Consider the following 12622-nt stretch of genomic DNA (forward strand, 5'->3'; position numbering starts at 1 on the left):
CAATACGACTTGCTGAGTTACTGTATCGTACATATGGACGGAAGCTTCTATGCAAGCCCTATACTAATGAACCTGGCGAATTTAATCCACATGTATATGCAGTGCGAGCAGCTTCTATTCCACGAAGTCATAGCTCTATTCTCGCCTCCTATGTAACCACTAACTGAATAACATCTTGAGAAGGCGCTTTTTCAGTCTCAGTTGTTAAATTATAGTTATACGGCATCCCCAAATTAATCGATTAAATGTAATTAGGTTATGGATACCGCGACGCAATACATGTGAAACTGGAACAATCGCTTCTTAAATTGAATAATTAAAGTACTTGCTGCTACTTGGAACCGAACGCCCGATCTCCGTATTCACTGGTCCCGACGATGGCCTCGCTGCCACACTGCTATATATAAATAGCGTAGAAAATAGTCCGTTTTGTTTTATTCCTGACAAAGCTTCATAATTGTGCCACGAGAATCCATACCCAGCTTCATCTTGCTGCAAAAGCTTGTGAAACGTCAAACGCAATAATGTTTACAGCGAATAAGCTGTGTGGTTGCGCCAACAGGTACTTCGTCACAGCTTCTAGCTGAAAGAGTGTTCTTTAACCCTAAAAGGGATACCTGGGGTCCATTGGACCCCAGGCGCCTTTCAGAGCTCGTCTTTGATGGAACACACTCAGCGAGGTGACGAAACTGAGGCCATGAAGGTATCCCTTTTAGGGTTAAACAGCTACGAAGCGCTGTTGTTGTGTGTATTTGGCAACATTACAAAACGTACTGTATACAAGCAGCTGTTGTATTGGCTGGGACTCATGCTCGATTTGCACATCTTCCGGCATTGAATTAAAGTGCAATAAAAGCAACCCAAATAATTTCACAGCGCAGAGATAGATAGCTGTAAAAAAATGTGTAGTAGCTATATATTCCGCTTAAAGCTTGTTTTGACAATAATTTTTACATCCGACAAGCCGTGTTGGTATAGCAACAGTTTCTTTATTACAGCTTCTAGCTGTAATGAAATCGCATAACGGCCTTCAAAGCGCTGCTGGTTTGGGGATTTGTCAGTATAACGAATTGTACTGTATAATAGCAGCTGTTTTGTTAGTGGGGACTCCTATTCGATTTGTTTAAGTTTTCACATCTTCCGGGAAATCTCCCGGAGTTGGAATAGAGTGGAGTAAAGGCAACTCCAGTGACAAGTGATGGATTTCTGAAAACCGAGTTTGATAGCCGTATGGTGCTTGTTTTGCAGTCGCGTATTAGCTTATGGTTTATATTTGACTATAGCTTCCTTTTTATTCAGCGTTGACTGCTTTTGTTCGATGGTTACACAACAGAAAGCAAATGACTGAACCTTATAGCGCTGAAAATGTTAGTTGGGTCTTCTTGCATTACTACTAGAAATTTCTTGCTGGTAATCCTCCAGTAATGTCTGATATAGTTTATTCATAGATTTCTCCTACTTTGTATTAGGTATTCCTACTGAGAATTTGCTTGAGACTATTATAGGAACTACTGCTAGAATTGCTTCCTCTAGACATTGTAGGTAGGGAACATCCGGGCTTTTTTCTGGGTTTCCCATGCAATATCTGCAGAGAATCCTCCAGGAAGTCCTGGAGAACTCTCAAGAACTATATTGGGGATATTCCTGCTGAAAAAGCTTGGAAAACTTATAAAAAAAAATCCAGAAGAAATTCTAGGAGCAGTGTTTGAAGGAATCCCCGCTGTTTGCTGGATGTATAGCAAGATAAATTCCGAAAGGAATCCTTGAAGAAGAATCCCAGAAAGAAATCCTGGAGAGATTTTAGGAGGAGTTTTCGGAGGAACTCCAGCAGTCATCCCTACAAGAATTGCTGGAGAAATCTTTTGAGAAATCCTCTTGGAGTTCGTCCAGGAATGCCTTATGTGATTCTGCAAAAAAAAATCTGCTGGGATTCTTCCATTTCGTCAACAGTTTAATCGAGGGTTCCTCCAGAAATTGTTCCGATGATTTCTTATAATCTTCAATGATTCCTCTAGGATCCTACCAGGATTTCTCCAAGCAGTCTTGCAGGAATTTCACAAGCATTTCCAGACAATATTTTTTGCAATTATTGGAATCCTAAGAAATGCTGAAGTGCGGATGAATTTCCGTCAGGAATTGCTTGCGGGATCCCAGCAAGACTTCCTAGAGGATTCCCACCACAAATTCCTAAAAAAAATCCCATCAGCAATTTCAACATAAATTCTCAAAGGAATCTGAAGATGATTTCCAGTAAGAAAACGAAGAGAAATTCCTGGAATAATTCTTAGAGGCATCATTGGAATAGAAGAAAACTTTTGTAAAAAAAATACTCTGGGAGGGGTGAATTTCTGGAGGAATCCATAGCGAAGTTACAGCAGTGGTTCGGTCCAAATTAGCAAAATCACTATCCCCTAGGCCTCACCTCCAGCTATGTAAACTGTAACAATTTGCACAATTGTCCTTTTTCTACTATGGATGAAATGATTTACTAAAACCATTATTTCCCATTTCAGGGGTTCGCACTGCAGTATACAACTCAGCACTGCTGTCCACAATGTGTTCAGGCGAAGTGTCGCTTCAACGACCGCTTCTACGCGGAAGACGAAAGTTGGGAAAGTCCAGATGGCTGCCAACGGTATCGATGCATCAACGAGGGTGGTTTGCTGTCGATCGTATCGAACCGAAAGCAGTGCCCGGTAATGATGGATTGTCCACCGGAGGACGTGGTAGAGCAGGACTGCTGCAGCATGTGCAATATTACGCTTGTGGAACCAGTAACGCCGAGACCACGTAAAGGAATCGAATATTACGATGAGCTTGACTACTCGGATCATGAATGCAAACGAGAATGTATCAGGGGGAGGAAACCGATGAATTGTTATTACCGGTTCAAGATTGAGTGGTATGAGACCCTGAGCAAGGCATGTTATGAGTGCCCGTACAATGCTACGGATTGTGATCGGTCGCACTGTATTGCTGCGGATGGAGTTCGAAGAAGTGTGATCGTAATCAATAGAATGATGCCTGGACCATCTATCGAAGTTTGCGAGAATGATATAATTACCGTGGATGTGGAGAATCATCTTATGGGAGACAGTACTACGATTCATTGGCATGGTTTGCATCAGAAGAGGACACCTTATATGGACGGAGTGCCCCATATCTCTCAGTGTCCGATCAGTCCGGGGACAACTTTCAGGTATACATTCAAGGCGGACAATGCGGGTACTCATTTCTGGCACTCTCATACCGGAATGCAACGTGGAGATGGAGCATTTGGTCCGCTCATCATCAGGAGGGACAACGATCCCCAACAGATTATGTACGATCATGATCTTTCCGAACATGTGATAACTGTTCAGGATTGGGGACACGTAGCTGGAAATCAAATGTTTATAGCCCATCACCACTCGACAGGAGATAATAAGCCGCCGAACATATTGATTAACGGACGAGGGAAATACTTTAAACGGTATCCAAAAATCCCTGTTTCAGCAGGAGCTGGAAACAGGGATATGGGAAACGATGCAGAGCTGATTCAAAGCTCTCCTAGCAAAGGTCTCAAACAGGTCAATGCAAGACTCTCCAACACATCATTGCGTCGAACGAAGCGACAGTCCAGGACAGTGAATTTCAACGCCGTAGTGGTCCCCGAATCGGAACACATTCCCTTGAAAGTATTCTACGTCGAACCGAAGAAGCGCTATCGGTTTCGGTTGATCAACGCCGAATTTCTGAACTGCCCGGTCGAACTTTCTGTGGAAGGCCACAACCTCACCGTAATATCGTCGGATAGTTTCGACGTTAACCCCGTAGAAGATCTGGCCTCGTTCGTCAGCTATGCAGGCGAACGGTTCGATTTCGTTTTGAGAGCAAACCAACCCATTGGAAACTACCTGATGCGGTTCCGAGGACTGATGGATTGCGATGAACGGTTTACGTCCGCCTATCAGGTGGCTGTGTTACGCTACAAAGGAGCTCCCGAGGTGGAATATCAACAGTGGCCGAATTATGATTTCCCTCTGGAGGGAATGCAGCTGAATTCGCTAAACAAAGGAACGGGGCACGCCGATACGATGTCGATAGCGGAAACATCGTCGAGGGATCAGGAAGATCTGCTGTTGCTCAGGGAAAAGACTGATTTTAAGTTTTACGTTTATTACGATTTCTACGCCAAGGACAATCCACACTTTCACGTTCCAGATTTGTACGGATTTAAGGATGGTGAGTACAGTTTACATAATATTCTTCATCTTTTTGACGTTACCTCCCCATTTCACCGAATAGATCATAAGGGAAATAAGGGAACGAAGGAGGTTCAGCAATATATATGGGGGTAGAAGGTGAGGTTAATAATGGCCATTTTTGTGTGACGTAATCTATGGAAATCTTTTACTATTTTTCCGCTTTTTCGTCGTTCACTGCGATGTGTTAGATGATTTCATCAAATTTATTGCCTATTTTTAGTTTTTGCTTGTATGAAACATTACAAACATTCGACAACGGACAACATATATAACACCCAGTGGCCCAGTGGAGAATTTTCCGTTTGACGAAAAGTTTTCCCCGACTGAAGCGGGAATCGAATCCACACTCCGAGGCTTACGAGACACCTAAACGACTGACGCCGCTAACCGCTCGGCCACGAAGCCCACTAAAACAAAAAGGTTGGGTACCGGGGCCATAGCACTCCTGCTCTCCATCCCCCTCTGGATGGACAAATCTGACAGGAGCCAACATCTATCTTGTAACAACGTTCATAAAACATTGGGTGCACACATGTTTACGTACAATATTTACATATGTTGGAATTTAAAATAAGAGGCACCCGTGTGCTTTCGAGGGTTACTAGGAGGAACTTTCGGAAGATTCCCATAAGGAACTCCAGGAGGGTTCTTGAAAAGAACTACTGAAGGAATGAAACAAGGATTATCAGAAGGAATTCCAGGAGGGCTTCAGTAGAACATTAAATCCATCCAAATTTTGGAACATTATCAGAAGAGTATTCTGGACTCTAGAATCTGCAGGATTCCCAAAAGGAAGTGCTGGTGGACCTGTAGATGGAAGTTCTGGAGGATTCGTGGACGAAATTTTTGGAAAGTGGCCAGTAGGAACTGCTGGAGGATTCACAGAATAAAATCTTCTGGGAGAATTTCAAAGAATGAGTCTAATGGCAATCCAACAGAACCTCTTGGATGCATGCACGACCGAGTTCAAAGACGAATTAGAAGAGGAACTCCTGCAGGAATGTCAGAAGAAACTCTTGGTGGGATATTGATTGAAATTCTAAAGAAACTCCTTGCGAATGCTCAAACTTCTGATGGTTTTCCGAAATAACTCCTGGAAGGATTTCAAAAGAATGTTCAGAGAAACCCCAGTTCCAGCAGTAATCGTTCTCTGCGAAATGCTACACATAAAACTTAATAGTTGGATGGAAAATATGTGCAAACACATACACTCCGATCTTAAGGACAGACTTGTTAGAATCCCAAAATGGCCGACTTTGGGACCTACTCACGATTTCGAGGGCACAAATCTCTTCGTAAACAAAACCAGCGCACCTGAGCTTCTTATTTTAGCTCTAGGATAACATATTGAATTATGCAGTGATTTCTAAACTTATATTGTATCTAGTATTCATACATGTTTGAGAATGTATCTCAATGCGTTACGAAACACAGTTAAGGAAAAATCGATTTAAATCAATGTTTATGAAATTCAATTTTCATGAAATTCATGTCATTTTTTAACAGCAGAATACGAAATACCGTTCGTGAGCAGAAACTGATTCAATTGAAAATGTTTGTTTGAACATTTCATGAGGTCGGTCTAGCCGATCAATGTTACCTCGCTGATCAATGAAACTCCGTTTTACGGTACTTCAAGTTCCATTGAAATATAGATACTAGATTCTAGTTTACCTTCTCCTTGTGTTCGGCAAACTTTGAGTACTGACCAAGGGCTATATCACATGAGGCCATTCCCTATTTAAAATTGCGACTTATATGGCAACACTGATCGATCTAGTATGTTGCTTGTTGTAAAATTTAAGACTTTTCTTTCTTGGGAAATGTGTGACTAATTGGCTGTAAAACATGTAAACTCATCATTCAATAACCCTCGAGCCAGATGATGGTCATTTTTTACAAATTGTATGAAGTTTAATGCGTTATTTTTAACAAATAAAAATTGCCCTCTCGTCGATCACCCCACTGATCAATTTCACCCGAAATCACGGTACCGTAAACCGGAGTCAAATTGATCTTCGGATCGAAATTGATCAGGCGTTTTTTCGCTAGAAAAAGCATATTTTTAATGGCTTTCTTTCAAGTATCGTGCTGTTGGAATCTGATACTTAATGCTATTTGTAGGGAAATTATTCAAAAAATGCGTTATCTACTTGAAAAACGGCTGATCAATTTCAACCCGGAGATCAATTTGACCCCGGTTTACGGTACATCAATTGGGCGATCTAAACCATCCTGGAATTAATTATTTTAAGATCTAAAGAATTTACCATCATTTCTGTTCGCTGTGTCCAAGAAAATCATTCACGTTGATGTCCGCTAGATCTTGCAATATTACGAGCAACTCGATGCTGGGCTAGTTGGACTTTCCATGATATACAAATGTCGTCCAATACACTTTGAAGTTTCGGATGCGTTATTTACATACTGCATCATGCTTTGAATGTAACGAATGTTTGTGGAATGTGGTCTATACTTACCTTACCGATCATGCTAAGGCCGGGGTGTAAATAGTAGCCGCCTCCATTCAACTCGGTCCATGGCTGTTTGTCTCCAGTTCCGCAGATCGTCCTCCACTTGGTCGACCCACCTAGCTCGCTGCGCTCCACGTCTTCTTGTACCGGTCGCATGGCTCTCGAGAACCATTTTAGTCGGGTTGCTATCCGACATCCTGATGACGTGACCCGCCCACCGTAGCCTCCCGATTTTCGCGGTGTGGACGATGGTTGGTTCTCTCAGCAGCTGATGCAGCTCGTGGTTCATTCGCCTTCTTCAAGTCCCGTCTTCCATCTGCACTCCGCCGTAGATGGTGCGCAACACCTTCCGTTCGAAAACTCCAAGGGCACGTTGGTCCTCTGCACGTAGGGTCCATGTTTCATGCCCATAGAGGACGACCGGTCTAATCAGCGTTTTGTAGATGGTTAACTTCGTGTTACGGCGAGCTTTATTCGATCGTAGAGTTCTGCGAAGTCCAAAGTAAGCTCGATTTCCTGCCACAATGCGCCTCTGAATTTCTCTGCTGGTGTCGTTGTCGGCGGTCACCAGTGAGCCCAAGTACACGAATTCTTCAACCGCCTCGATTTCATCACCGTCGATATAAATTCGGGGTGGCGGGCGCGGTGATTCCTCCCTGGAGCCCTTTGTACTTTGTCTTCGATACATTAATGACTAATCCGATTCGCCTGGCTTCATGTTTCATTCGGATGTACGTTTCCGCCATCGTTTCAAATTTCCGAGCTGTAATGTCAATCAATATCATCAGCGAAACCAAGCAGCTGAACGAATTTCGTGAAAATCGTCCCACTCGTGTTTATCTCCGCTCTCTTTATTACACCCTCTAACGCTCTAACTTTGCCGTAATCCTCTGCGAGATTCGAAGGTATTCGAGAGTGTCCCTAAACCCCTACGCACATCACTCGATCCATCGTCGCCTTGCTCAATCGTTTCAGTTTATCCGGAAATCCGTATTCGTGCATAATCTGCCATAGCTGTTCTCGACTGATTGTATCATACGCCGATTTGAAATCGATGAACAAGTGATGTGTGGGCACGTTGTATTCGCGGCATTTCTGCAACACTTGGCGGATGGCAAACATCTGGTCGTTTGTAGCGCGCTCACCCATGAATCCAGCCTGATACTGCTCTTGCAATCGGTGATAAACGGCGGCATAAAATTTGAGATAGCACCGAAGCACTATGGGCCAGAAATCAAAATTTCGCGACAAAAGTCAAAAAAGTTGTTTTTCTAAGATCAATCAATTTCCATATTTGTATGATTGTTTGGGCTATGTTTGATTACATACCGACTGATTTTTTCGATTTGTAACAAAATTGTATCGTTTTTTCTATGGAAAAACTTCTTATGAGCGAAAATTCTCGATTTTAACCAATATTAAGAAAAATGTGATTTGTGGTGAAAAATGTGATTAAAAAATATAACGCATACATTTCCTAAGAGTAAATTTAGTATATTTTACATGTTTGATGCACAAATTGCGATGCTTTTAAGTTTAAAAATAATTTTTACAATATTTATTCAAATTTTACGGTTTATTTGCCAATGTGTTCAAAAAGTAGGAGTATTCGACCGTATTCGACATGCAACCGGTCTAGGATGCTAGTTTAGACTCTTCTTTTTCGAATGCAACCGGATTTTTTGCGGGAATTTGCGGGAAGCCAAGTTAGAGTGATTTTAGTGCTTGCTTAAATTTTACAATATTTCACGGTGTGCTTCAATAATCATCCACTCTTGCTATTACGACGCTATGACTTTATGGCTTGCGAAACAATATACAAAGCAACAAACAACTTTCATTCTGGAAAGTTTTGTTTCAAATATAAATGTGATTATAAGCTTTTAAATCAAGACCACAGACTTACTCAATGTGCAAAGTTTCGGTATTGATTGATATAATTAGATTTTTAAATAAACTCAACGTACCTACATATCGTCGTTTTCCTGCAATAGGGGCACAACTATAAAATATGAATTTTCAGTATGAGCGTTTGAAAATTGGAAATCTTGAAGCACCTCCTGCAAGTTCACTTATTTCTCTCATCATTTGACAAAAGTAAACGAATTTTGATTGTTGTATCATGGGAAGGGACTGAAGGACTATCTGTTTCATGAATTTTGGATTACTATTTTTCAACGACTATTGAAAAAGTTGACTGATTTTGAGTTGTGCCTTTATTGCGGAAAATTGGCGAAAATGCCCAAATCTCGCGTTTCTCAACGAATTTCGGAACGGGTCTTTGTGAGATGATAGTTTACATAGTTTTTCATCATTTGCCATCAAAATCTCAAAAATTACAAATTTTGAGTTGTGCCCCTATTGCAGGAAACCGACGATATGTACAGATGGATACATTATTAGTGAATTTAGGAACAAATCCACAGCTCAAGTGAGAATTTAACTCACGTCCCTTATATGCTGCACAAGTGCTTTACCGACTTAGCTGCCGAGCCTATCAATGACACGGCATTTTAGATATATTAAGGAAAATCAAATCTTTTCCCTAATCACAAATATATCCATCCCACTTATACATATGATCGCGAACATAATTTATTGTTCAAATACCGACTCCAAGTCATTTGCCCGAACGTCATTTGGCTGAATGCCGTTTGGCTGAAGAAGAAACAATCGTGCCACTGTTAACCACGTCAGTATAACTCAAACTAATCCCCTTTAATTAAAAGGAGGAAAAATCTCTGATGAAATATTGACAGTTTTAACACCAACAAATCCCTGAATTGTAAAATAAGAAAGAATAGTCAATGATTGAAGGAAGGAAGAAGGAAAAATTAATGATGATCAAATCGGTAGCTAGAATGTGAAAAGAGATCTTTGAATTATTTTGAACATAATTCGGCCAAGTGGCATTCTGCCAAATGCCAGACATCTGAAACACCTGAGCAGCGAATTTTTTTCACCAAAAACTATACATACATGACATATATACACTGAAGTTTTTTTACGCGGTTTTTTTTACGCGGTTTTTTTTACGCGGTCCGTCCTAAAAAAAACCGCGTTATTTCAAGACCCGTTGTAAAAAAAACCGCGTTATTTCAAAAACCGTCGTAAAAAAAATCCGCGTTTTTTCAAAAACACGCGTAAAATAGTCAGCACCACATCTAACGTGACTTGACTTTTTTTAAGGACGGGTCTTGAAATAACGCGGTTTTTTTACGCGTTTTTTTTACGTGGGACCATTACCGTCGTAAAAAAAAACTTCAGTGTACATACATTGAGATTATTACAAATCATAATTGACCACACGAATTGATGTACCGAAACTTTGCACTTTAAGTAAGTGTGTGATATTGATTAAAACGTCTACAATCACAGTCTTACCTGAAACGAAACCTTCCAGAATAATAGTAGTATGTTGCTATGTGTATTGTTTCGCAAGCTATAAAGAGATTGCGTCGCAATGGCAAAAGTCTATCTAAGAGTGGATGGTTATTAAAGCACAGCGTAAAACATTGTAAAATTAACGCATGCGCTTAAATCATTCTATCTTGGTTTCCTGCAAATTCCCGCAAAAAAGTCCGGTAGCATCCGAAAAAGAAGAGTCTCAAGTTGAGACTCTCAACTAGCTTCCTAGATCGGTTGCATGTCGAATACGGTCGAATACTTCTACTTTTTGAACAAATTGGCAAATAAACTGTACAGTTTGAGTAAACATTGTAAAATTGTAATTTAAACTTAATGAGAATTTTCGCTTATAAGAAGTTTCTCATACAAAAAACGATACAATTTTGTTACAAATCAAAAAAATCAGTCGGTATACAATCAAACATAGCCCAAACAATCATACAAATATGAAAATTGATTAATCTTTACAAAACTTTTTTTTTTAATTTTGTCGCGAAATTTTGATTTCTGGCCCATAGTGCGAAGTATTGGTCGCAATATTTGCATATCTTAGCGCATTTTTATTGTAGCGAATGCTCGCCGAATGGAATCTACACTATTCTAAGTTCCTCGGAGTGCAATTATGATTATTTCGAAAAAATCGGTACAACAGAGATAATTGTGAAAGAATTCACTAAAAAAGACTCAAGGTTAAAATGTTTGAAAACAATGTACTACGACCCTTTTTGTAAGCTAATCTTGCAATTTATATAAAAAAAAAACTTTTGCTGAAAAATTCTGAATGAGATATCAATAATTCTACATATTGTTTTCCGCATTGCAGTCATCAACAACACCAATCGACTGTTCACCCCGCAGCTGAATCACATTTCTATGCGGATGCCAAAGATTCCCATGATGCCGGGCAAGGACGAGCTGGACGAGAGCCGCTTCTGCAACGCAAGCTCTCTGATGGAACAGGGCATCAACTGTCGGGAGGAATTTTGCGAGTGCAGCCACGTGGTTCAAGTGCCACTGAACTCAACCGTGGAAATGGTGCTGATAGACGAGGGGTTCACATTCGATGCCAATCATCCGTTCCATCTGCACGGGCATGCCTTCCGGGTGGTCGGAATGGAACGGTTGGCGGGCAACATTACGGCCGAGGAAGTGAAGCGGCTAGACGAGGAGGGAAAGATCAAACGGCGCTTGAAGGGTGCCCCGATTAAAGATACGGTGACCATTCCGGACGGTGGTTATACCATTATTCGGTTCATTGCGAACAATCCAGGTTAGTTTTGAGTTTTGATTAGATTTCGAAAAGTGTACAATTTTGCGTTCATTTTCTACCGTCCTGAATTGCTCCTAACATATCTACATTTTCATCCTCCAGGCTACTGGTTGTTCCACTGTCACATCGAGTTCCACGCCGAAATAGGAATGTCGCTCGTCCTTAAGGTGGGTGATAAATCAGAAATGCTGGCAGCTCCCCCGAACTTCCCCACGTGTTACGACTACACGCCCGGCCTGGGAAATCAGTATTCCGGTGGGCAGCACACTGCTGGACATGGTGCCCTCCAGCGAGTAGTATTATTTTTAGCGTCCATTACCGTGGCAGTGATTGCAAAGATGATTGCGTGATTGTGATATTTATTGTTAGGTGTTTAACTTTAAGAGAAGATTTATATAAAAGGTATAAAAATGTTCGTTGAAAAATCAATGTTTTACTTTTTTTAAGAAACTCCTCCCCTAAATTAACTTGGGTTGAAGTACCCTTTTTTCTGTTTTTGATAGGAAATCGATGCCTTGCAGATGAAATGTTAGGAATGGCGCATGCGTTGAAATACAAAGAAATGGTGATGGTCGCTGTCGCACGCTATGTCCAAAGGGAAGTATTATGAAAACTGAATGTACCTCAAAATTTATTCGCTACACACCAAAAATCGATTGACGGTTTCAGCAAAATTTTGCTGAATTTTGCCGAGCTGAAGGTTTTAGTAAACATTTTGCTGAAATTCAGCAAAATTTTGCTGATTTGTTCAGTAAACTCTGCTGATCACCAGCAACGTTTTGCTGAAATTCAGCAAACTTTGCCGAAAGTTCAGCAAAAAAATTAGCTGAACCCTTCAGCTCGGCAAAATTCAGCAAAATATTGCTGAAAGCGTTTGGTGTGTAGAACCATATTTTTGGACCTCTAGACTCAGAAAATGTGTGGTTTAAAATAATTTATCTTGGGTTTTTTTCTCATACATTTTTATATGGGACATAATTGACATTAAAATGACTTTTTTCGATATTTGTATGGCAAAACAGGAAAAAATCATAAATATCAAAACACCCAAGATGAAATATTTTAAACCGCACAGATTCTGAAACTAGAGATCCAAATCTACGATCCTGGGGAATAACATTTGAGGTACATTCGATTTTCATAATACTTCCCTTTGGACATAGCGTGTGTCGCTCCATTTTCGTTTACAGTAGAATGGGGCAAACTTTCAAAATTATGCTTGC

General features: G+C 40.7%; 1 protein-coding gene across 1 annotated transcript in view; it reads left to right on the plus strand.

Moving 5' to 3' along the window:
- LOC109401127 (uncharacterized) overlaps positions 1-11828 on the plus strand; it is an 80264-nt gene extending 68436 nt beyond the window's left edge. Inside the window, exons 5-7 of the mRNA XM_029872084.2 lie at positions 2514-4224; positions 10953-11399; positions 11502-11828. Of these exons, the coding sequence (XP_029727944.2) occupies positions 2514-4224; positions 10953-11399; positions 11502-11749 (2406 nt within the window). The 3' untranslated portion in view covers positions 11750-11828. The remainder of the gene's footprint in view (positions 1-2513; positions 4225-10952; positions 11400-11501) is intronic.
- Positions 11829-12622: the final 794 nt, after the last annotated feature.

This window comes from Aedes albopictus, chromosome 3 (assembly GCF_035046485.1).
Source record: "Aedes albopictus strain Foshan chromosome 3, AalbF5, whole genome shotgun sequence".
Classification (NCBI taxonomy): domain Eukaryota; kingdom Metazoa; phylum Arthropoda; class Insecta; order Diptera; family Culicidae; genus Aedes; species Aedes albopictus.